The 27,549-nt window shown below is 39.3% G+C and overlaps 1 protein-coding gene and 1 non-coding gene across 2 annotated transcripts in view; one reads left to right on the top strand and one right to left on the bottom strand.

The window, feature by feature from the left end:
- Positions 1 to 1,314: 1,314 nt before the first annotated feature.
- Positions 1,315 to 1,389, top strand: Trnat-cgu. Its single transcript has one exon. It is a non-coding gene; the product is annotated as a tRNA-Thr (tRNA).
- A 5,872-nt stretch (positions 1,390 to 7,261) lies between these two features.
- Positions 7,262 to 27,549, bottom strand: part of LOC124555753 (hemicentin-1-like) — an 817,128-nt gene continuing 796,840 nt past the window's right edge. Inside the window, exon 56 of the mRNA XM_047129776.1 lies at positions 7,262 to 8,143. Coding sequence (XP_046985732.1) covers positions 8,050 to 8,143 — 94 coding nt within the window. The 3' untranslated portion in view covers positions 7,262 to 8,049. The remainder of the gene's footprint in view (positions 8,144 to 27,549) is intronic.

Genomic DNA, 27,549 nt, shown 5'->3' with positions numbered 1-27,549 from the left:
CTTTCAGGAGTGCTAGTTCTGCATGGTTCGCAGGAGAGCTTCTGTAAAGTTTGGAAGGTAGGAGACGAGGTACTGGCAGAAGTAAAGCTGTGAGTACCGGTCGTGAGTCGTGCTTCGGTAGCTCAGTTGGTAGAGCACTTGCCCGCGAAAGGCAAAGGTCCCAAGTTCGAGTCACGGTCGGGCACACAGTTTTAATCTGCCAGTAGGTTTCATATCAGCGCACACTCCGCTGCAGAGTGAAAATCTCATTCTGGAAACATCCCCCAGGCTGTAGCTAAGCCATGTCTCCGCAATATCCTTTCTTTCAGGAGTGCTAGTTCTGCATGGTTCGCAGGAGAGCTTCTGTAAAGTTTGGAATGTAGGAGACGAGGTACTGGCAGAAGTAAAGCTGTGAGTACCGGTCGTGAGTCGTGCTTCGGTAGCTCAGTTGGTAGAGCACTTGCCCGCGAAAGGCAAAGGTCCCGAGTTCGAGTCTCGGTCGGGCACACAGTTTTAATCTGCCAGGAGGTTTCATATCAGCGCACACTCCGCTGCAGAGTGAAAATCTCATTCTGGAAACATCCCCCAGGCTGTGGCTAAGCCATGTCTCCGCAATATCCTTTCTTTCAGGAGTGCTAGTTCTGCATGGTTCGCAGGAGAGCTTCTGTAAAGTTTGGAAGGTAGGAGACGAGGTACTGGCAGAAGTAAAGCTGTGAGTACCGGTCGTGAGTCGTGCTTCGGTAGCTCAGTTGGTAGAGCACTTGCCCGCGAAAGGCAAAGGTCCCGAGTTCGAGTCTCGGTCGGGCACACAGTTTTAATCTGCCAGGAGGTTTCATATCAGCGCACACTCCGCTGCAGAGTGAAAATCTCATTCTGGAAACATCCCCCAGGCTGTGGCTAAGCCATGTCTCCGCAATATCCTTTCTTTCAGGAGTGCTAGTTCTGCATGGTTCGCAGGAGAGCTTCTGTAAAGTTTGGAAGGTAGGAGACGAGGTACTGGCAGAAGTAAAGCTGTGAGTACCGGTCGTGAGTCGTGCTTCGGTAGCTCAGTTGGTAGAGCACTTGCCCGCGAAAGGCAAAGGTCCCGAGTTCGAGTCTCGGTCGGGCACACAGTTTTAATCTGCCAGGAGGTTTCATATCAGCGCACACTCAGCCGCAGAGTGAAAATCTCATTCTGGAAACATCCCCCAGGCTGTGGCTAAGCCATGTCTCCGCAATATACCTTCTTTCAGGAGTGCTAGTTCTGCATGGTTCGCAGGAGAGCTTCTGTAAAGTTTGGAAGGTAGGAGACGAGGTACTGGCAGAAGTAAAGCTGTGAGTACCGGTCGTGAGTCGTGCTTCGGTAGCTCAGTTGGTAGAGCACTTGCCCGCGTAAGGCAAAGGTCCCGAGTTCGAGTCTCGGTCGGGCACACAGTTTTAATCTGCCAGGAGGTTTCATATCAGCGCACACTCCGCTGCAGAGTGAAAATCTCATTCTGGAAACATCCCCCAGGCTGTGGCTAAGCCATGTCTCCGCAATATCCTTTCTTTCAGGAGTGCTAGTTCTGCATGGTTCGCAGGAGAGCTTCTGTAAAGTTTGGAAGGTAGGAGACGAGGTACTGGCAGAAGTAAAGCTGTGAGTACCGGTCGTGAGTCGTGCTTCGGTAGCTCAGTTGGTAGAGCACTTGCCCGCGAAAGGCAAAGGTCCCAAGTTCGAGTCACGGTCGGGCACACAGTTTTAATCTGCCAGTAGGTTTCATATCAGCGCACACTCCGCTGCAGAGTGAAAATCTCATTCTGGAAACATCCCCCCGGCTGTGGCTAAGCCATGTCTCCGCAATATCCTTTCTTTCAGGAGTGCTAGTTCTGCATGGTTCGCAGGAGAGCTTCTGTAAAGTTTGGAAGGTAGGAGACGAGGTACTGGCAGAAGTAAAGCTGTGAGTACTGGTCGTGAGTCGTGCTTCGGTAGCTCAGTTGGTAGAGCACTTGCCCGCGAAAGGCAAAGGTCCCGAGTTCGAGTCTCGGTCGGGCACACAGTTTTAATCTGCCAGGAGGTTTCATATCAGCGCACACTCCGCTGCAGAGTGAAAATCTCATTCTGGAAACATCCCCCAGGCTGTGGCTAAGCCATGTCTCTGCAATATCCTTTCTTTCAGGAGTGCTAGTTCTGCATGGTTCGCAGGAGAGCTTCTGTAAAGTTTGGAAGGTAGGAGACGAGGTACTGGCAGAAGTAAAGCTGTGAGTACCGGTCGTGAGTCGTGCTTCGGTAGCTCAGTTGGTAGAGCACTTGCCCGCGAAAGGCAAAGGGCCCGAGTTCGAGTCTCGGTCGGGCACACAGTTTTAATCTGCCAGGAGGTTTCATATCAGCGCACACTCCGCTGCAGAGTGAAAATCTCATTCTGGAAACATCCCCCAGGCTGTGGCTAAGCCATGTCTCCGCAATATCCTTTCTTTCAGGAGTGCTAGTTCTGCATGGTTCGCAGGAGAGCTTCTGTAAAGTTTGGAAGGTAGGAGACGAAGTACTGGCAGAAGTAAAGCTGTGAGTACCGGTCGTGAGTCGTGCTTCGGTAGCTCAGTTGGTAGAGCACTTGCCCGCGAAAGGCAAAGGTCCCGAGTTCGAGTCTCGGTCGGGCACACAGTTTTAATCTGCCAGGAGGTTTCATATCAGCGCACACTCCGCTGCAGAGTGAAAATCTCATTCTGGAAACATCCCCCAGGCTGTGGCTAAGCCATGTCTCCGCAATATCCTTTCTTTCAGGAGTGCTAGTTCTGCATGGTTCGCAGGAGAGCTTCTGTAAAGTTTGGAAGGTAGGAGATGAGGTACTGGCAGAAGTAAAGCTGTGAGTACCGGTCGTGAGTCGTGCTTCGGTAGCTCAGTTGGTAGAGCACTTGCCCGCGAAAGGCAAAGGTCCCGAGTTCGAGTCTCGGTCGGGCACACAGTTTTAATCTGCCAGGAGGTTTCATATCAGCGCACACTCCGCTGCAGAGTGAAAATCTCATTCTGGAAACATCCCCCAGGCTGTGGCTAAGCCATGTCTCCGCAATATCCTTTCTTTCAGGAGTGCTAGTTCTGCATGGTTCGCAGGAGAGCTTCTGTAAAGTTTGGAAGGTAGGAGACGAGGTACTGGCAGAAGTAAAGCTGTGAGTACCGGTCGTGAGTCGTGCTTCGGTAGCTCAGTTGGTAGAGCACTTGCCCGCGAAAGGCAAAGGTCCCGAGTTCGAGTCTCGGTCGGGCACACAGTTTTAATCTGCCAGGAGGTTTCATATCAGCGCACACTCCGCTGCAGAGTGAAAATCTCATTCTGGAAACATCCCCCAGGCTGTGGCTAAGCCATGTCTCCGCAGTATCCTTTCTTTCAGGAGTGCTAGTTCTGCATGGTTCGCAGGAGAGCTTCTGTAAAGTTTGGAAGGTAGGAGACGAGGTACTGGCAGAAGTAAAGCTGTGAGTACCGGTCATGAGTCGTGCTTCGGTAGCTCAGTTGGTAGAGCACTTGCCCGCGAAAGGCAAAGGTCCCGAGTTCGAGTCTCGGTCGGGCACACAGTTTTAATCTGCCAGGAGGTTTCATATCAGCGCACACTCCGCTGCAGAGTGAAAATCTCATTCTGGAAACATCCCCCAGGCTGTGGCTAAGCCATGTCTCTGCAATATCCTTTCTTTCAGGAGTGCTAGTTCTGCATGGTTCGCAGGAGAGCTTCTGTAAAGTTTGGAAGGTAGGAGACGAGGTACTGGCAGAAGTAAAGCTGTGAGTACCGGTCGTGAGTCGTGCTTCGGTAGCTCAGTTGGTAGAGCACTTGCCCGCGAAAGGCAAAGGTCCCAAGTTCGAGTCTCGGTCGGGCACACAGTTTTAATCTGCCAGGAGGTTTCATATCAGCGCACACTCCGCTGCAGAGTGAAAATCTCATTCTGGAAACATCCCCCAGGCTGTGGCTAAGCCATGTCTCCGCAATATCCTTTCTTTCAGGAGTGCTAGTTCTGCATGGTTCGCAGGAGAGCTTCTGTAAAGTTTGGAAGGTAGGAGACGAGGTACTGGCAGAAGTAAAGCAGTGAGTACCGGTCGTGAGTCGGGCTTCGGTAGCTCAGTTGGTAGAGCACTTGCCCGTGAAAGGCAAAGGTCCCGAGTTCGAGTCTCGGTCGGGCACACAGTTTTAATCTGCCAGGAGGTTTCATATCAGCGCACACTCCGCTGCAGAGTGAAAATCTCATTCTGGAAACATCCCCCAGGCTGTGGCTAAGCCATGTCTCCGCAATATCCTTTCTTTCAGGAGTGCTAGTTCTGCATGGTTCGCAGGAGAGCTTCTGTAAAGTTTGGAAGGAAGGAGACGAGGTACTGGCAGAAGTAAAGCTGTGAGTACCGGTCGTGAGTCGTGCTTCGGTAGCTCAGTTGGTAGAGCACTTGCCCGCGAAAGGCAAAGGTCCCGAGTTCGAGTCTCGGTCGGGCACACAGTTTTAATCTGCCAGGAGGTTTCAATTACTAAAGATAACAGAAGTATTCAGCAATGATATAAATATGGCTTTTGGAACAGACAAATGTAAGAAAAATAGCTTAGTCAAGGGAAAACACACTAAACAAGAAGATTACATATTGGATAACCATAGCGACCGCATAGAAGCGATGGAAAAAACAGATGCGTATAAATATCTAGGATACAGACAAAAAATAGGAATAGGTAATATAAATATTAAAGAAGAACTAAAAGAAAAATATAGACAAAGACTAACAAAAACACTGAAAACAGAATTGACAGCAAGAAACAAGACAAAAGCTATAAATACTTATGCTATACCAATATTGACCTACTCATTTGGAGTAGTGAAATGGAGTAACACAGACCTAGAAGCACTCAATACACTTACACGATCACAATGCCACAAATATAGAATACATCACATACATTCAGCAATAGAAAGATTCACATCAAGCAGAAAGGAAGGAGGAAAGAGATTTATCGACATAAAGAACTTACATTATGGACAGGTAGACAATTTAAGAAAATTCTTTATAGAATGAGCAGAAACTAGCAAAATACACAAAGCAATCACTCATATAAATACATCAGCTACACCATTGCAATTTCATAACCATTTCTACAACCCTTTAGATCACATAACATCAACAGATACGAAGAAAGCAAATTGGAAGAAGAAAACACTACATGGCAAGGACCCGTATCATCTAACATAGCCACACATCGATCAAGACACATCCAACACATGGCTAAGAAAAGGCAATATATACAGTGAGACAGAAGGATTCATGATTGCAGTACAGGATCAAACAATAAACACCAGATATTACAGCAAGCAGATTATTAAGGATCCCAATACCACAACAGATAAATGCAGACTTTGCAAACAACAAATAGAAACAGTAGATCACATCACAAGCAGATGTACAATACTAGCAAATACAGAATACCCCAGAAGATATGACAATATATCAAAAATAATACATCAACAACTTGCCATACAACATAAACTAATAAAACAACACGTTCCCACATACAAGTATGCACCACAAAATGTACCGGAGAATGTTGAATACAAATTATACTGGAACAGAACCATTATAACAGATAAAACAACACCACATAACAAACCTGACATCATACTCACCAATAAAAAGAAGAAATTAACACAACTAATCGAAATATCAATACCCAATACAACAAATATACAGAAGAAAACAGGAGAAAAAATTGAAAAATACATCCAACTGGGTGAGGAAGTCAAGGACATGTGGCATCAGGATAAAGTTGACATTATACCAATTATACTGTCAACTACAGGAGTCATACCACACAATATCCACCAGCAAATCAACACAATACAGCTACACCAAAACTTATATGTACAACTACAGAAATCTGTAATTATTGATACATGTTCAATTACCCGAAAGTTCCTAAATGCAATGTAACATATACCGTACAGTTAAAAGGAAGTCACGCTTGATCGAGGTCCGCGTCACTTTCCATTTTTAACCAGACATAACATCTGAGACAGGAAACAGAAATAATTATAAAAATGATTATAAAATATCCAACATTCCACATAACACGTTTTCCTTTTTTTTTTTTCCCCTTTCATACTTACCCCCAAGCTATGCATATCACAATACTAACACCTCTTCCTCTTTCTGTGCACAACATCTCACTCATTATGGAGGGATCAGGACTCAGTTTTTCAGGATAGCAAATGGGAAGTTGCGGTACAGAAAATGGCCCAGAGCTCACCAATTTGTGTGTGTGTGTGTGTGTGTGTGTGTGTGTGTGTGTGTGTGTGTGTGCGCGCGCGTTTGTAGTGAGTGAAGTGTTATGAAACAATTGTGTGTAGTGTGTGCAGTGACTGATGGTAAGATATGAGTGAATGGTGTGGCATTACATTATTTTAATAAGTTATTTGTAAAAAAAGTATTGTATACCAGGAGTAAATCTAATGATTACTTCTAACTAGAGGTCTGTAAATATATGTGTATACAAATTAGCTTATTTTAAATTGATCTAAACTTGTAAATACATTGACATGTGCTATATCCTTGTAAAAAGAGATCTACAGATGAATAAAGCTACTACTACTACTACTACTACTACTTAATTTGTTGGTTAACCTCAGAGTGGTTACATTATAGGCCTAAGTATTTAACTCCTTAATACCCTTGTTGAGTACATCAAATCTAGAAGTATGATGCTTAATACTATTGTTGAGCATCTGAATTTTCTTTTAGGAATGAAAAAAATTATGTAGAGATGAATTTCAGTGTGAAACTCACTCTCACACAGTGAAAAACTACAGTAGTATTATGGTTAACCACAAAATATTTTTATTGGAAATTTAATGATTTATGATACTTAAAAACATAATGATACTACCTCGGAGAAGAAGACTGCAGCTGTGGTCTGTTTATTTCTGTAGCTTAAAAAATCAGCAAGTAAAGTAGTATTCTGCATAACTATGAAAAAGCCTTACTGTACTTGTACACAGTGAACAGTGTAGTTTCTTTATTCTTCATGAAACAATTAAAGAAGTGTGAACACTGTCTCTGCTGAAGACAATCTAAAGTTTCTAAAGGAAAACAGAAGATTTACCTGAATACCATTATCTAAAATATACTGCCTGTCAGCCTGTACATGAATATCACATAATGAAAAGTATAGAAGCATTATGGTTACCTATAAACAATTTTTATTGTAAATTTAGATTTAAGATAGTAAAACGCATAATGATAGTGTCTCAGAGAGAAAGATTGCATCTGTTGTCTCTTTATTTCTGCAGCTTAAAAAAACCACAAGTAAAACTGCATTCTGCCTAACTACAAAAAGCCTCACTCTATTTGTACACTTTGTTACACTTAATACAATAAATATCACAAGTCTTGGGAACAATACATTACTTTAAAAACATTTATACAGCAAATGAATTGTGCACATTAAAATATACAATGAAACTGAAATTACATACTTAATTAAATATGAACAATGACAATATGCACCAGGATGCACAAAATAATAGTGCAAATCACTAAGGCAATGCTGAGCCCATTTGCAAATAGACACTGAGTCTCATGAATTAACTCATATTCCTCAATGTTCATCCATTTGCGAAATATGTCCAGCAGTACTCAAAAACTATAACACTAAATCAACTTACTTATGACTTACAGTCTATATTTTTAACATCAATGTTGAGGTGGTGTAGGGAACCAGAACACAGTAATCTATCATAAGCAATGTCAGAGGATTCTTTCCAGCCAATGACAAAGATATGATTGTATTCATGTTTATGGCCTAGTCCATATTTTATTCACATTGTTTCATTCCACTTCACACTTTCCACTGCATTTTCATTTGTAGTCTCTTTTTGTATTAATTCATGAAGACTTTGTGACTGGAAAGTGTAATGTGCAGATTCAACTTCTGCATAATATTTCTGGTTTATCTGATGCTTCCAGTCACAATGTAAATGGAATTTCATATCATTTTTACTTATTCATACTCTGGTGCTCCTGGTTGACAATGCTGGTAACAGTGGTTGTGTGTACAACAGCTCCAGTCTCATCACACATCTGTAAGACACTACTATCTCACAGTCTCCTAGTCACTTGGTAGATCAATAAATACAATAAATTTTGTTGTATGCAGTATAGTTTTTTCATCAGTGTCATAAGAAAGAGCAAGCACTGAGGTCCTGGAAAAAAAAGAGAAACATAATGTTCATTCTTAGCTACAGACGAGTTTATTTACTGATATTAACTATACCAATATTGCAGTTTAAGTTGCTAATTATGCTAATATTTTCAGTAATCACTAGTTTCACATATATTTAAAAAAACGTTCAGTAATTTGACAAATACAAGACTGCCTTTACCTCTGATAACTAGTTAAACATCTTGAAAATATAATGTTAGTTCTGACATAAGAAAAATAAACTTATTTTGAACATCTATAACAACAAAGAAACATTGCAGAAATGCAACTAAAGTAAATGCTTGCACTTTTTTCCACCAATAACAAAAACTAGAGAAGTTCATAAAAATAGTGAGTTTCTTCATCTGAATGGTAAAACTGTAACGTGATGGGGGATAATATGGAGCTCTTCCAAGTAGTTCATAATTCAAATTAGAATTACAGCAGCAGAAATAATATGTTGGGCTGGTGTACTTCAATCAAAATGTTTCATAGCAGAATTAAGTTATAAAGATGTTTAGAACAACTGCAAAGTAAGTCAATATTTTATTATGAAGACACCATTCAGTTTCGATCTATGTAGTGCCAGACAAGTATTTGTATGTCTCATATTTTGTGCAAAGACGTCATTAAATGAAGGGACAGGATGGAACTGTGCCAAAACATGAAGTTATTTCTAATTATGTAAATTTGATAGCATATCATAAATTAGTTCTGTACTTAAGAATAAAATTATGTATTAAATGAAGAGTGAAAATAGTGTAATGCAAAATGGACATGAAAATACTTGTTTTGTGATTTGATGAGCACCGTAGTTCCGTTGCATAGTGTTTTTTTTTAATTGCAATTAATTATAAAATGATGTGGTGATAAATGTGAGTAAAATTATATGATGTATTTAGGTTTAAGTATTTAAATCTTATAAAAATTGTAAACGAATTGTGGCCATGTTTAAGAATTATTTTGATTAATGTAGTGTCATCTGACCCAACTCAGGACTGGGGATATGAGCGGGAAAAGGAGGTCTTTGTCCATTGTCCATTGTGGTGGCAAGTGTGGAGCGGCAAAGTGCTGCTGCGAGCGTAAGCATGGGTGCCAGTGTCTGTGAATAAACTGTGAAGGAACAACATGAAATTGTGTAGGTGTGAGACAATAAACCATGTCTATGAATTGGTTCAAAGGTTAGCCAATATATGATTCAGTATTAGGGGTGCAAATGCAACTGTTCACTACCAACCCCATTTGCAGATGAGCCACGTGGATAATAGGTAGTGAATGAGCCCAAGTACAGTTGCAATTGGGGGCTCGTCTGTGATAGGACTTTCTTCTCTATTCCATAGTATTTCGGGATCGGGTGTCTCCGCCTGATGTTTAGGCTTTTGAACAGTTAATGTGGGGGCTCTGAGCTAAATTGGTGCATTAGCAGTAGCAGTGTGTTTGTACTGGACAAGATACGCGTTGTCCCTTGATTATGCCACTATAAGGCCACCACAATTGTGAGGCAGTCATTTACACAGCCTGGTGAGTCGACCACATGTTGCCATGGCTAAAACCATCATCCGTGTGTGTCCATGTGTTGCCACAGGTAAAACTGTCATCCGTGCCGTGTCCATGTGTTGCTGCGGGTAAAGCAGTCGAAGCTGTATCCACGTGCTGCCGACGATCAACGCCATCGTCCGTGCCACCGACCAACATGTCTACATGCTGCCAGGGGCCCACGCAACGTTTTCTTGCTCCTGATCGAGTTTGCTGCGTGTCCACTCTGCCGACTAAGATTCATTGCATAGCTGTGCTGCCGCCGCTGACTACAGACATTGTGTCACACGAGGATATATAAGATAAGTACAGCCAGCAGCTACATTGCAAAATTGTGCCCTTTCATTAGCCATGGCTGATGAGATGTGTGAATTTCAAAGTGAAGGCGAATCAGTGGATGTTAGAAGTAACTGTAGTAGCCCTAACATGCCAAAAGAAATAGGCTGGATACCAGGAAGTGACCTGAGTGCATTTTTTGTAAAACTTACTAGTAAATTAGCAGAAATAGATTAAAAAATAGGGAATATAAAAACTGAAATAGCTGGAGAAATGGATGCAAATATAGGGGGTATGGAATTGAGGCTCAGTGATAAAATAAAAACAGTGAGTGAAAAATTTTATCAGCTAGATCTCAAATTCACTCAAATTACAGATAAAGTCAAAGCACGGTTAAAATTGTTGAGGGAATTATTGAGAGAGTTGATGAGGTTGAAAAAGGACTAGTAGCCACAGTGCACACGGTGCAAAGCAATCTTGTGTGGCAGATTCAGGCACAGGAACAGAAATGCACATTATTTCAGAAACAAACAGAGGCAGATATTGAATCCATTAAGATAGGAGTGCTGGATTGCCATAAGGGGATTACTGATAGTATGAAGGAATTAGAAGGGGAAATAAATGTCTTGAGGGAAACAGTTAATACTGTAGCACCAGGGAATGGAAATTTGTTGTTGGGATATCCTATGGGGCCTGGATTCAGTCAAAACATTTTAGTGGGGAGAATAAATACCATGCAGTTGACTTTTTAACTGCATGTAAGGATAACTTTGTGACAGGGATGAGTGAGCAGGCAAAAATTAAATATGTTAAGAGGCAGTTGGAAGGGGGAGCTCGAACATGGGCGAACCAAAATGATGATAAATTTTGTGATTTTAAAACTATTGGAAACCTGTTCTTGAACGAATTCTGGGGCCAGGAAAAACAATTAAGATTGCAAAATGATTTTGTGAATGGACCCAGTTACAAGAGTGGAAACAAAAGTATGAGAGAATTCTGTGTTAGAGAACTGAATAAATTAAATCATCTGGATAGGCCACTGGGTGTATTAACAGAAATATCAACACTAAAGAGAAGACTACCCGAGCATCTGCAATGGGATTTGATTCACAGTGCAACAGATTCAGTGGAAGAATTTCTTAATTTTGTGGATAATATGGACAGGGCATTATGTTACAGACCTAAATACATGGAACAGATGGAGAGTGGAAAGTATCATGAAAGGGAAAACAGTATTAATTATGAGTACAGTAATAATCATAACAGGTGGAGAGAAGATAGAAGTGATCAGAATAATCAGGATAGATTGGAGAAGCAGGCCACAAAGATATCACAGAAATTTTTGGGGGAGAAGAGACAGTTTTGATCAGATGTGGAGTGATAGAGAAGGTGTGAGAATAGAGGGAATTCCAGATACAAATGGACACGGTAGGCAGTCAAAAAACTAATTGATGGCTCACTTAAGTTCCGCGGGGGGGAGGGGGGGGATGGTAATTTTGTGAACAGGGCCAGACAAGGACATGATGGGATGAGTAATAAAGTCAGCAAGGAAAATAGGGAAATTGGAATGCGTCATATGGATGCTGTCTTGGGAAATGAAAATCTGTTGGGAGGTTTTAACAATTACAGAAATAGAGATAAAAGGTACAACAGGAAAAAATGGAAAAAGGCTAATATCAGCAATGAACAGTGTGAGTTTAACATTGATGACATGTTTAGGGGGGAAGAGAAATTACAAGCAGAGGAGGACAATATTGGTTTGTGTGCAGCAAAATTCATTGAAAGATCAGAGACAGTTTCATCAAAAGGGGAAACAGAAGTGGATATGGAACTAAGGGACAATGTTCACAGTAATAATGGATGTGATGAACGGGTAGAGATGTCAATTGGAAATAGTATGGAGAATTGTGGAAAAGGCGAGGAGAGGATTATTCAGTGCAATGAAAAGGTTAATATGAGTGGTGTATTTGACAATGTGGAGAATGCTGGTAAATTACCTACTGATAATGTTACTGTGCTTGTGGGTGCAGATGTAACTGTGGTAGTGATAATGAGTTCAGTGTGGATATGGAAATGTGTAATGATATGGAGAATGTTGCTGTAGGTTGCCAAGAAGATAAAATTGAAACCTATGTTTTCTTAACTGATGAGGATGCAAGCCTGAAAGATGTTAATTGTAGATGGTTAGGAAAGGAGGAGGTTGATTATGATTTGAGTGATTGGGTGTACTATGCAAAATTACATAAAGCTTTGTTGCCTGAAGAATGGAGTAAAATAAAATTTAAAATTGCCAGGAAATTGGAAGAATTAAGTGAAGAAGAGAATGTAGAGTCTGCCATAAAGGATCTGTTTGAAGGGGATACTGATGTATGTTTTGGACAAAGAGCTAAAGATATTTGCATTACGCAAGAGGAAAGTAAGAGTGAAATAGAAAGTGATTTATTACAGGAATCAGGGTTGAACAGAGTAAAAATAGTGGTGATACAGCCAATAATTGATATCAGTGTGGGAGGAATTGCAGATATAGTATTATTAGACTCTGGCTCAAGTTTATCTGTAATTTCTGAATCTTTCTGGCAGAAAATTAAATGTTTAGGTTTAATAGAACTACCAGTTACAAGAGTCAAAATTAAGACAGCAACTGGGACATGTAGTAAGCCCAGCAGCAGAGAAGTGTTACTGGAATTTAATAGTAGTGATTATTGTTTTGATATTAGGTGCTTTGTGGTGAAGGGTTTGGCACTGAATGTAATTTTGGGTATGGACTTCTTGTACAACTATGACTGTAGCATTTTTGTAAAGGTCAAAGTGGCAGAATTTGATGCTGGTGGAAACAGATGAAGAATAAAATTTAAATGGGAATTAAAAGGGGGTGAGACAATGACTCATTTACAAAGGATAGATGAGGTAGGTGATGAAATGTTCACTGAACAGCAGATATATGACAAAGTAAATGAAAAGGGACATTTAAATGAGGAACAAAAGGTGCAGCTTACAGATTTATTGCGTAAACATAAGCATGTGTTCTCTGACACACCTGTAAAAGTTGTAGATTTCAATTATGTTTTGAGGATATTGCCACATGAAGTAATAAGGGCTAAACCTTATCCTATAGCAATAGCTCATAAAGATGCTGTAAAGGCCAGGATACAGAATATGTTGAAGTGGGGAATCCTGGAAATGGGGAGGAGTGAGTATTATAATCCAATAGTAGTGGTGAAAAAGAGGGATGGTTCTATAAGAATAGTATTGGATGCAAGAAAGCTAAATAAAATAATAGTCAAGGAAAATGATCAGCCTGAGAACATGAATGAGCTGTTGCAAAAACTTTATAATGCTAAAATTCTGTCCAGAGTGGATTTGACTTCAGGGTTTTGGCAGGTGCAATTGGCTGAAGAGAGCAGAAAGTACACTGCTTTCTTATTTGAGGGTAGGACTTATATGTTTACAGTTGTGCTATTTGGTTTATCAATATCTGTAGCAGTTTTTGTAAGAGATTTAAGTCATGTGTTGGGTGATGAACTAATGAGAAAATTGACAATGTATGTAGATGACATTTTGATCATGAATAGCAATTGGCAAGAGCACTGTCAGCTGTTGGAGGATGTATTCAAGGTTATATCTAAAGGGGGAATGACCCTTAAGTTAAGTAAGTGTGAATTTTTTCAAGCAACATTACTATTTCTCGGTCATCAGCTAACTCCTGATGGCATAGAGAAAATCAAGGCTATTGTTGACTGCAAGGTGCCAACAAACAGGAAACAATTGAAATCATTTATAGGACTATGTTCATTCTATAGGAAGTATATAAGTGATTATAGCCTGAGTTCACCTAACTTATGTAGACTATTAAAGAAAAGTGTAACCTGGTGCTGGACATCTGAGTGTGACAGGGACTTTAAAGCCATAAAGAATAGCTTTAAAAATAGCAAAATTTTTATTAAAACAAACTTTAGAAGTAGAGAACATGAAAAAATTGCTAAATATTATAGAATCTATAAGGGGATTTTATTTAGGCGAAGAAGTATGGATAAAGAAGAGTGGAAGGTAAGTTTTCCAGATGAGCATGTGGAAAAACTAATCAATTACATCCACCTTAGCTATGGGCATTATGGGGCTCAGAAATGTTTGGAAATACTGCAGGACTATGTTAGTTTTAACAACATGGCCAGGAGAGTAAAGAGACAGTTGGCTTCTTGTGACAAATGTCAAAAAGTGAAGTATAATACAATTGCAGTACAAGGAGAGACGCAGAATATTGTTCCTAAAAGAAATGGTAAACTGCTGGATATTGATTTGTTTGGGCGGCTGCCAACAGGTCGAGGGGGTGTGAAGTATGTTCTTTTAGCTGTTGATGTATTTTCCAAGTTTGTAAAGCTGTATCCACTGAAAAAGGCCATTAGCCAGAAAATAATTAACAAGTTAGAGAAAGATTACTTTTTGGATGTTATAAAACCAGAGAATGTTCTGTCTGATAATGGAGCACAATTATCTAGTGTGCGGGGGAAGTTTATGCAAAGATCTGGGATAAAGCATCTAAGGATTTCAGTGTATCACCCTGTGGGAAACCCGGCTGAGAGGTATATGAGGGAGCTGAGTAGGCTATGTAGGACATATTGCAGTAAAAAGCATAGCAATTGAGCAGAATATATAACTGTGTTTGAGGATCTTATGAACACAGTGAAGAGTTGTGTGACAGGATTCTCACCCTATGAGCTCATGAAAGATATCAAGCCAGACAATCCAATAGCAGAACACACAGATCTTCCTCCCTCTCAAGGCTTGACAAGTCAAGAGAAGATGCAGATGGCCAGGCAGCAAATGTTAAAGAAAGGACATGAGAGACAGAGGAGGCCTGGAGAAAGGTATAATAAATAAGACAGAGGTGGCATTGAGAAAGGTATAAGACAACCAAGTTCAAGGAGGGAGATAAGTTGCTGGTGAGGAACAAGAAAAAATCCAGCGACATTGATGGCAAAATCAAAAAGTTATTTGAATTATACCATGGACCCTTCGAGATAACTGGTTGTCCACAGCCTGATGCGTATAGGATGGTATATCTAGAAAGCCATTTAGACTGAGAAATGTAACAGAGTTGAAAAAATGTGTGGTGAAAGAATAAAAAATAAAATAAATAAATAAATAAGACAGAGGAGGCATGGAGAAAGGTATAAGACAACCAAGCTCAAGGAGGGAGATAAGTTGCTGGTGAGGAACAAGAAAAAATCCAGTGACATTGATGGCAAAATCAAAAAGTTATTTGAATTATACCATGGACCCTTCGAGATAACTGGTTGTCCACACCCTGATGCATATAGGTTGGTGTATCTAGAAAGCCATTTGGACTGAGAAATGTAACAGAGTTGACAAAATGTGTGGTGAAAGAATAAAGGGTAAGGAAGTGAGATTACCATGTACACAACTGTGTCTAGTTACAAAAAGGAATTAGGGTGTGTGATGTGACTAATATATGCAGCTATAAAAATTTATTGGGGACTATGTATATGTGTATTTATAATTGGAGGATTATTTGTGTTACTGCATATGTTGCAATGCAATTGTTTGGTGGTCAACGAACTTCATTATACTGTATGTATTTGCATTAAGTGAATCTGTTGTCCAATGACTTTGCACAACTGGTGTCGATGTGATAGAAGCCTTGTTGAAAAAGTCATACGGGAACTGAAACCTACTGTATATATAGTCTCTGTTTCTGTATAAATAAGTGTGGAGAATATAGAAGCAGGGAGGAAATCTGCAAATAGTTTGTTTAAAAATAGTTGAGATTTTATTAAAATTTCTAATGTATTTGTGGCACCTAGAGTTGATACTGGTGCATGGGGGTAGGATTGTTGCTGGGATAGTCATGTAGGGCACTTACTAAGTATGCAAATTGTAGAGGCATATGGGAAATAATTAACTTGCTTATTATAAGATGTTAATGAGGGAAGTAAGGGAAAGAACACTAATAGCTAAGTGGATGCAAGTAAAAGTTTTATGACCTTAGTTAGTTTATTTGCCATTTATGATTGAATCTAGTTAGCCATGGAAATAGCAGAAAAGAATGTGTTTCAAGATATTGCCATATATTATGTGAAAAAGTGATAAAGGAATTCATGGAAAATATTTGGAGTTTATTTATGTACAGTGATATAGCTGTATGGGTGCTTAAAAATATAAGAATCTGCATCTGGGAATAAATTCTCTTGGTGTGGGGGGTAGAAATGTCAGAGCTCCTGATTTGAGAACATTTGAGGTGTGAAATAGAATATATTTAACTATGCCATGTTTGTGTTTGATTTGTGTGTATGTTTTTCATTTGTATAAACCTCAATAAGAGCTGATCAGTGAACACAGGTTGTCCCAGGGAGGGTTTGGATAACCTGACTCCAGGGAAATGTGGGTCTGCATGTCTAGGCAACATTTATGAGGATTTGATTAAATTTTGATAGAGATGATTGGCTAACGATAGGAAGCACAGTACTGCTGGCTGACAAGTTTGGAAAGCCTGCATTCCAATGCATAAAGCTGTGACCACAAGGATCTGGTTACAACAACCTTGTGCAAATACAGAAACAACTGTGTAAAAAGTGGAAGTGTTAATGTGCAGTGAGTATGCAACCTGTATATAGACTAACATGGGCATTTATGTAATATAAATTTCTTTGCATTTTTCCAGCCCAATCAGATTCAATATGAGACTATCTAATGGTATATTTAGGTTGGATACATTGTTGGATAATGTTTGTATGTTTTCTGATGACAGTACTCACATTGATTAACTCACCACTATAACACTGTTCTACATGTTTTTGGTGCCATTATAGTTGAAATTAAAATGTTTTGATATATATAAAGTAATATGGATTGGCTGTGTTTGGTACTACTTCATGTTGCCATTAGTAAGATAATGTCTCCTTGAAGTGGGGGTATGTAAGGTGACGAGGGATAATATGGAGCTCTTCCAAGTAGTTCATAATTTAAATTTAAATTACAGCAGCAGAAATAATATGTTGGGCTGGTGTACTTCAATCAAAATGTTTCCTAGTGGAATTAAGTTATAAAGATGTTTAGAACAACTGCAAAGTAAGTCAATATTTTATTATGAAGACACCATTCAGTTTCGATCTTTGTAGTGCCAGACAAGTATTTGTTTATCTCATATTTTGTGCAAAGACGTCATTAAATGAAGGGAGAGGGTGAAACTGTGCCAAAACATGGAGTTATTTCTAATTATGTAAATCTGATAGCATATCATAAATTAGTTCTGTTTTTAATTTTCTGTACTTAAGAATAAAATTATGTATTAAATGCAGAGTGAAAATAGTGTAATGCAAAATGGACATGAAAATACTTGTTTTGTGCTTTGATGAGAATCGTAGTTCTGTAAGCATGGGCGCCAGTGTCTGTGAATAAACTGTGACGGAAGAACAGGAAAGTTTGTAGGTGTGAGACAATAAACCACGTCTACAAATTGCACCAATTATTATTTATCCAGATCGGATTTGTGAACTTTAATGTGCATGGCCACAAAGTTAGAAGTGTTTTTTTATTTTTATTTTTATTTATTTTTTTATTTTTATTTTAATTTTTATTTTTAATAAATAAATAAATAAATAACTTTCACAATCTGAACTTGTATAGTGTACCTCAAGGTTGTGGTATGGACAATTGTGTATTCATTTCACTGCTGTTCAAAGGCTAGCCAATATATCATTCAGTATCAGGGGCGCAAATGCAACCGTTCATTAGCAACCCCCTTTGCAGATGAGGCACACGAAAAATAGGTAGTGAACGAGCCCGAGTACAGTTGCAAAATTATCAGAAGAAACTGGAACCATCAGTTGATATACAATTATAAGTATTTTGAGAATGGTACAAATTCTAGGAGATTCAATCTGTCTCATCAGCTAATGTTCTTTGGGCCACATCTTGGGCTCTGTGGGTCATCTTAACAGTTTCAAGAAATTGTGATTGCTTATTTATACTGTTGAATCACAATCTTTTATCTAAAAATTGATCTGAGGTTTTCAAAAAATGGTACATTTGGACCATCACACTCCAAAAACAAAGAAGACTACACTGATCCAACACCAGAAGAAGTAGATGCTGTATTAATTGTAGTATTGGAACCATCACTTGGTAAAAAACAGGAAGACAATAATGTGCCAACTGAAGAACCGGTTGGTACAGCATTAAATGTAATACACTACTGGCCATTAAAATTGCTACACCATGAAGATGACATGCTACAGATGTGAAATTTAACCGACAGGAAGAAGATGCTGTGATATGCAAATGATTAGCTTTTCATTGCATTCGCACATGGTTGTTGCCAGTGGTGACACCTACAACGTGCTGACATGAGGAAAGTTTCCAACCAATTTCTCATACACAAACAGCAGTTGACCGGCGTTACCTGGTGAAACATTGTTGTGATGCCTCGTGTAAGGAGGAGAAATGTGTACCATCACATTTCTGACTTTGATAAAGGTCAGATTGTAGCCTATCGCGATTGCGGTTTATCGTATAGCAACATTGCTGCTCGCATTGGTCGAGATCCAATGATTGTTACCAGAATATGAAATCGGTGGGTTCAGGAGGGTAATACGGAATGCTGTACTGGATCCCAATGGCCTCGTGTCATTAGCAGTCGAGATGACAGGCATCTTGTCCGCATGACTGTAATGAATCGTGCTGCCACGTCTAGATCCCTGAGTCAACACATGGGGACGTTTGCAAGACAACAACAATCTGCACAAACAGTTTGATAATGTTTGCAGCAGCATGGACTATTGGCTCGGAGACCGTGGCTGCGGTTACCCTTGCCGCTGCAGCACAGACAGGAGCGCCTGCGATGGTGTACTCAACGACGAACCTGGGTGCACGAATGGCAAAATGTAATTTTTTTGGATGAATCCAGGTTCTGTTTAGTGCATCATGATGGTTGCATCCGTGTTTGGCGACATCGCGGTGAATGCCCATTGGAAGCATGTATTCATCATCGCCATACTGGCGTATCACTCGGCGTGATGGTATGGGGTGCCATTGGTTACACGTCTCGGTCATCTCTTGTTCGCATTGATGGCACTTTGAACAGTGGATGTTACATTTCAGATGTGTTACAACCCGTGGCTCTACCCTTCATTCGATCCCTGCGAAACCCTACATTTCAGCAGGATAATGCATGACTGAATGTTGCAGACCCTGCGTGGGCCTTTCTGGATACAGAAAATGTTCGACTGCTGCCCTGGCCAGCACATTCTCCAGATCTCTCACCAATTGAAAACTTCTCATCAACGATGGCCGAGCAACTGGCTCGTCACAATACGCCAGTCACTACTCTTGATGAACTGTGGTATCGTGTTGGGGCTGTATGGGCAGCTGTACCTGTACACACCATCCAAGCTCTGGTTGACTCAATGCCCAGGCATATCAAGGCCGTTATTAGAGCCAGAGGTGGTTGTTCTGGGTACTGATTTCTCAGGATCTATGCACCCAAATTGCGTGAAAATGTAGTCACATGTCAGTTCTAGTATAATATATTTGTCCAATGAATACCCGTTTATCATCTGCATTTATTCTTCTTGTAGCAATTTTAATGGCCAGTAGTATAACTGAACCATCACACACAGCACCACAATAATAATATGAAATACATTAAAGTATAGTATAAAAAAGAAACCATCAGTTACCTCAAACATTGGACAAATAGAAAGAAAACCAATATGGACTTCACAGAGAGTATGAGTGGTTTGCCACTACATAACAAAAAATGTTTTATTCCACAGTCAGCAAAACAGAAGAGGGACAAGATAAATAATAATGAATACAATGTGTTCACTTGCCAGTCTCCAGCTAAAGAAGATTTTCAACAACTCAGGAGTCACTGAAAGGAAAATAACATTAAACTCTTGCACCAAAACATTCAATACCCAGGCAACAAAAAAGTATAAGTTATCCTGAGTGAAACACAGCCAGATGCATTATGTTTTTGTGAGGATGAGCTAAATGGAGCAGAAATTTAAAATCTAATAATAAGGAACTGTAATCTCATTAATCATTTCTCTGGAACAAAACATGGAGGTGGGAGTGTAGGTATATACAAGAAGAAAATTGGTAGTCTTTAAGATACTGTAAACCTTCCAGCATACATCGAAAAAGATTTGAAAATATTGGCATAATGAATGAAGAACTAAGAATTTTCTGTGTATGCAGGTCTGAAAGTAGTAATATTGAAGCATTTTTGACAAAATTAGCAAAATTATTACTGAAGTTTAAAATGAATGATGAAACATGTGAAGACTACAACACAGATATGGTTAAGGAATATATATATATATATATATATATATATATATATATATATATATATATATATATATATATATATATATATATATGAAAATAATAATACATTTATCTATGAGAGTGACTGATCAAAGTCAACTGTTGCAAACAGTAATCTCTGATCATCATGGTTAATGTTTAGTATCTACAAAAATAGGAGCTCAAAAACAGAAGCAAAGCAGAGTGGGAGAAGTCACTCTACAAAATATGATCATTTGTGAAATACACACATCAATGAAAGTTTTACACTGGCCTGAGACGTTGTGCAAATGTACTGCTGTTGTGACTGTTCCTATACCAATGAGAAGGTCACCCCCAACATTGTTTGGAAACAAACATCCAGTTACCAAGAATGCTACCTTAGGCAGAATGCCATACTTCAATGAATTGCAACATTTCAGTTGAAAGTAAAGCACCAGCAGGGATGCATTAGAGATGTCTGTGCAACAGTACAGTGAACGTCCATTATGTCGTGAAGGGCAATCACAACCAGTTTTCAGGTCTGCATAATCAGGTTACTCAATATGTGCATTGAAGTCAAAGTTACTTGGTGTGGTCACGGAATCAGTTCCAATTAACAGCAACTGTTGAGGACTTACACCACACAGGCCGTACACAATTAACAGGTGCACATGATGATTGATAACTGTGACTTTTGAGTCAAATCACTGTGGACTGAGTACTGTAGAACTGAATTTGGTGTTGTGTTTCATATCAAACTGTTTGGAGATGATTGCACGATGAAAACCTCCATTTCTGATGACTGTTGTGAGCACTACATTGCAGGCCACAATGTCGTGAACTCTTTTACAGATGGACAAGAAACTGTGCAGGATGGATGCACCAGGATTGACATCAGGTGTTGTTTATGGAAGAAACTCAGATCTGTTTGTACCCTGAAAATCACAGACAAGTTTAAAGACAATCCAGTAAAATTGAACACCCCTGACACTGTATGCCACTTGTGCAACAAGGCAGTGGTGCAGTGATGTTCAGTGGTGGCATTGCACGGGGCTACTGTACACGTCTTGTGATTATTGAGGACAATTTCATTGCTTTGCAATACAGGGATGAGATTCTGCAATGCATAGTGAGACTGTATCACCAACATTTTGGTGACAAGTTCCTTTCAAAGGATGATACATTGTGTTGTCTTCATGAGGTTCTCATGATCATTTTCCTTCAGCATGCTAGGATCTCCAAAATGATGTGATTTGCCTGTTCTCTGGCCATGAATACAATCAAGCATGTGTGGCACCAGTTGCAAGAAGCTAATTTTTGGGAGGTCAAGAACGACCACAAACTGTGCACTACATACACAGACTCACCATTGAAGAGTGGGACTATTTGGATGCTAGGATCAGCAACATGATATGGCCTAGCTGTTCCCTGGCTACAAACACAACTGAACATGCGTGGGATCAATTGAAATAAGCTAGTTCTGGACATCGAGAATGACCACAAACTCTGCACTGCTAATGCAGAAGCACCATTGAAGAGTGGGACAGTTTGGACTGAGGCTTCATGATCTCATTGACAATATGCCATTATGGATTCAAGCCTGCATCCAAGAAAGGGGATGTTTCACCACATATCAGCAGTGCTCAGGAGAGTTGCAAAACCTCCCCTGCTGCAAATGGGAAACACACAATTTTGTCATTACCCAAATGTTTGTTTTTTCATTTGGTGTTCTGGACACATTGCAAATTAATACACACACCTGCCACAGAGCTAATTATTGTTTTCTCTGTGGTGAATTGCAAAATAAAGGAGTCATGCAAAACACTGAGGAAAGAAGACTGGGATGAACCAATGCAAGCACAAGGTACAAGTGACATGTATGATACATTTATTAACGCGCGAATGCATCATTTTCATGGAGTGTTCCCCAAAATGACCTCTCAGGAAAAGCAAAATCATAGTAGGCAATGGATTACCAAAGAAATAATTGAACTCTGGACTAGAGTGAAGTAACTCAGACAAACAGAGAACATGGAGACATTTGTATAAACAGTATCAGAAGAAGTAAAGGCAATTAATAAGAGAAGCAAAAGCTAGTTAAATAAACAGAACCATAGGAAATTCAAATCATGAACATAAAACAACAAGGGATATAATTAACACCAAAAGATGTAGTCAAAAAGAGTGTAAATAACAGAAATTTTATTAAGTCAAAGAGGATTAAGAACAACATAATTACAGATGGAATAAAAACTGCTAATATAATCAACAACAATTTTATAGATGTACAAAATTTAAAGGGGGAAAGAAATCGATCAATGCAGTCTAGAAATCTTGGGCAACTATCACACTCAGTGTTACTGGAACCAGTGACAAAAACTGAATTCATAAAAATAATTTTTAAATTAAAATCCAAGAAGTTCACAGGAGATGATGAAATATCAAATTATATTATAAAAATGTAAATCAATAAATAATTGAACCTCTTCTGGATGTAGCAAACTGCTCATTCAGAGAAACAGTATTTCCAGAAAAATTAAAAATAAGCAAAGTCATGGCACTATGTAAGAAAGATCACAAACATGACCTGAATAACTAGAGATCAGTATCTTTACACTCTGGCTTCTCAAAAATAGTAGAGTGCTCATGCATAGTAGGATGACCACATTCCTAGAGAAACACAGTATTCTGATTCTAGTACAACATGGTTTCCAAAAAAGAGAAAGCTGCAGAAACCATTATCTCAAGTCTAAAAGAATCTGTTATAGCTGCATAAGACAAAAGGAAATCTAAATCCACTATTTTTCTGAATTTGTCTAAAACTTTTGACACAGTCATCCATATAAAAATAACTGAAAAACTTGAAAGCTATGGCACACATGGATGTGCAGTGGAATGGATAAAATCATGTATCAGTAACAGAAAGCAGTATGCGACAGGTGAATCTGGATGAAGATCTCAACTCAGAGATATTTAGTATGGTGTGTCTGTACTTGGCCCACTTCTGTTCAACTGGTTTATAAACAATACGGAAGTCAATGAGAAAGATCAAAAAAATACTGAATGTTAATGACATGACATTAGTGAATGTAGAAGACAATCTGGAAACACTGAAAAAAAGGATCTTTACATCAACAAATAACACAGTATAATGGCTCATAGAAAATGACTTAATTATTGTTATTGTTGTGATCTTCAGCCCAAAAACTGGTTTGATGTAGCTCTCCATCCTACTCTATCCTATGCAAGCATCTTAATCTCTGAATAACTACTGAAACCTACATCCTTCTGAATCTGCTAACTGTATTTGTCTCTTGAGCTCCCTCTATGATTTTTATCCCCCACACTTCTCTCCAATACTAAACTGGTGACCCCTTAATGTCTAAGAATGTGCCCTGTCAATAGATCCCTTCTCTTAGTCAAGTTGTGCCACAAATATCTTGTCTTTCCAATTTTATTCAGTACCTCATCATTAGTTGTGTGATCTATCCAGCTAATCTTCAGCATTCTTCTGTAGCACCACATTTCAGAAGCTTCATTTTCTTCTTGTCTAAACTGTTTATTATTCATGTTTCACTTCCATACATGGCTATACTCTAGACAAATACTTTCAGAAAAGATTTCCTAACACTTAAGTCTATATTTGGTGTTAATAAATTTATCTTTTTCAGAAATGCTTTCCTTGCCATTGCCAGTCTACATTTTATATCCTCTCAACTTTGGCCATCATCAGTTATTTTGCTGACCAAACAGCAAAACTTATCTACTACGTTTAGTGTCTCATTTCCTAATATAATTCTTCAGCATCACCTGATATAATCAGACTACATTCCACTACCACTATTTTATTTTTCTTAATGTTAATCTTATATCCTCCTTTCAAGATGCTGTCCATTCCATTCAACACTCTTCCAATTCCTTTGGCATGTCTGACAGAATTACAATGCAATTTCTTTATTTTTTCTCCATGAACTTTAATTCCTACTCCAAATTTTCTTTGGTTTCTTTTAATGCTTACTCAATGTACAGACTGAATAACATCAGGGATAGGCTACAATCCTGTCTCACTCCCTTCTAAACTACTGCTTCCCTTCCATACCCTTTGACTCTGTTAACTGTTGTTTGGTTTCTGTACAAGTTGTAAATAGCCTTTTGCTCCCTGCATTTTACTCCTGCTACCTTCGGAATTTCAAAGACAGTGTTCCAGTCAACATTGTCAAAAGCTTATCTCTAAGTCTACAAGTTTACCTGTCCTTACCCTATCTTCTAAGACAAGTCATAGTGTTGATATTGCCTTGCATGTTCCTACATTTCTACAGAATCCAAACTGATCTTCCCTGAGGTCTGCTTCTACCAGTATTTCCATTTTTCTCTACAGAATTTGTGTTAGTACAAGGTGAACAATTTTGCTTCTACCTTTTTTCCCCAAAATTTGAGGCTTTAATGAAACAACTTGGTTACACATGTATCATTCAAAGTATTTTCCCCTGCTAGGCACTACTTTCTCCCATCTTTCAGGCAGTGTACGACTCCCACATTGAAAAAATTTTTTCATCTTTTGAAGTGATCCACAAATTGATCCAATTTGTGACTTCTTCATGAGATCGGAAGTGTTGGTCAGCCAGGCCATGTGCCATTGATCTAAACAGGTGATAGTCAGAGGGAGCAATGTCTGGAGAATATGGCAGGTGGGGTAAGACTTCTCATTTTAACGTTTCCAAGTATGTGTAGACCTCTTTTGCAATGTGGGGTTGAGAGGTGTCGTGCTGCAAAATCACTTTATCGTGCCTCTTGCTGTGTTGCGGCCATTTGTCTTTTAATGCTCTGCTCAAACACATTCAATAATGAGCACCTGTGATTGTTTCACTTGGTTTTAACACCTCATAGTAAACAACACACAGCTGGTCCCACCAAATACGGAGCATGATCTTGGAGCTGTGACTGTTCGGTTTGGCCGTCGATGTGGAAGCATAGCCAGGATATCCCCATGATTGTTTTGCATTTAGAATTATTGTAATGTACCCATTTTTCATCCCCAGTAAAATGCAATGCAGAAATCCCTTCCGTTTTTGCCTCTGAAGCAACTGTTCACAAACACACAAACGCTGTTGAGTGTCTCTTGGTTTCAGCTCACACAGGACCCAAGTTCCTTCTTTCTGAATCATGCCCATAGCCTTGAGTTTTTTGAAATGGCTTGCTGTGTCAGTCTCACTAATCATGCCTATTCTTCTTGAGTTTGACGTGAGTCTTCACTCAGCAATGTCTCCAATTCTGCGTCTTCGGAAACGTTCTCTCTTCCACCACTATGCCAATCTATGACATTAAAATCACCATTCTTGAAGCATTGAAACCACTCATGACATGTTCTTTCACTAAGAGCGTATGTAACATACATACTTGAGAGCATTCGATAAGACTCAGCCGCTGTTCTCTTCATACTGAAACAGCACAGTAACACCTCCTGCAAATGATGAGAATTAGGCTTGTAAACTGACATTTTCAATCAAGAATAACTTTATGATGCAGGCACAAACCAACCAATGTTTGAATGAGGTTATGTTGAACAAGGTCCAAGCTAACTGCCTGACATCTGTGAACTGCTTTTGACAGCTACTTACCATTGTCACCACCTATCGGCAAATGGCGGAAGCAAAGTTGTACACCTTGTATTTTGCAGTCACAGTTTATTAAGCTGGCTGGTTAGTAATTTTCACACCTGTCAGCAACTGCTTTCTTTGGAATTGGAGTTATTACATTCTTCTTGAAGTCTGAGAGTATTTCACCTGTCTCATACATCCTGCACACCAGAAGGAAGAGTTTTGTCGTGGCTGGCTCTCCCAAGGCTGTCAGTAGCTGTGACAGAATTTTGTCTACTCCATGAGCCTTGTTTCATTCAGCATACGTCTTCCAGTGCTCTGTCAAATTATTCTTGCAGTATCGTATCTTCCATCTCATCTTCATCTACATACTCCTTCCTTTCTATAGTACTGCCTTCAAGTTCATCTCCCTTGTACAGACCTTCAGCTTTCCCTTCTTTGATTATTACTGGTTTTCGATGTGAACTCTTGATATTCATGCGGCTACTTCTCTTTTCTCCAATAGCTCCTTCAATTTTACTGTAAGTGGTATCTATCTTTCCCCTAGTTAAACATGCTTCTATTACTTGTGTGAGTTCTCTAGTTCTGGACCAGCAGAAGTCGATAGAAATTGTTTGACATTGTTTTTGTTTCAAGTCACTGCCACCCTCAGTGATCCAATACAGAAGGCTGCGTACAGTATGTAGGCATTGAACAGTGGTTGTTGTCCATGCGGTGTTGGCATAACAAAGAAATACCATTGGTGATGAGTGACGAAGTGCCTTCAGACCCATCCACTCCTCAGAGGGCAAGTGATAGTACATTACGGAGTGGGGTCAGAAAAATTATTAAAATGTCACTGAATGATATGAGCAGGAGAACAAAAATAGGGATTTGCTCCAACCCATCTTACAGCCAATGAAACAAACTGTGGCATATGCAGGAGTAAGCTACAGAACTGCTTGTAGAATTCAAAAATTTTGCACACATAATCCTGTGAAATCACAAGGAATTCCCAGAAAAAAAAGAGGTAAATATCAATTCAGTTCAAATTGCAGTTCAACAGTGCTCTGTAACTGCCTTCCACTTTCTCTGAATTAGTTGAAAATATTAACCAAGTTTGTGTGTCTAAAGCCTGAGGGAATACTGGTACTGGTATGGTTTCCATAACAAATACAGGTCTCCAGGGAAGGGATCGACTTTTTCGAACTTCTGAATATACTCAGTTGTGCAGGTTATGTCCCCAGGTATTGTATCACACCTTACAATCAATATATCAATGACCCTCATTTTTGAATAACAAAAAAAGGTCTGTAATTCACCGGCAGACTATAGCTGCAATAACAAGTGTAACTTTGAAGACCTCACTGTAGTGTAGTGATGAAGTTAATGCACTAGTATTCTAAGGCTGGTGGGTATGAATCCTGCAACAAGCAATTTCTAGTATAGATTTTCTCATTTCTTTGTCATTTAGGCCAAAATCGACTGGGAAAATCCAGTTGCATATCAGCAACGGTTTCATGACAAAAAAAACAGAAGACTTTCTTGATGCAAAAAATTGTTCCCAGTCTGCAGGGCCTTTGGCCAGTAGTCAAGGAAAAAATCAGCTGGACTTAGGACATTACACAATATAAGGAACACTTCCTTGTCAATAGGATTTATTTGGAAACAAGATGGGAAAAAAAGGACTTTATTGTTAGTGCATTAT

The sequence above is a fragment of the Schistocerca americana genome, chromosome X (assembly GCF_021461395.2).
Source record: "Schistocerca americana isolate TAMUIC-IGC-003095 chromosome X, iqSchAmer2.1, whole genome shotgun sequence".
NCBI lineage: Eukaryota > Metazoa > Arthropoda > Insecta > Orthoptera > Acrididae > Schistocerca > Schistocerca americana.
Note: the sequence above shows the minus strand (reverse complement) of the source record. Positions and strands in the feature narration are given on the sequence as shown.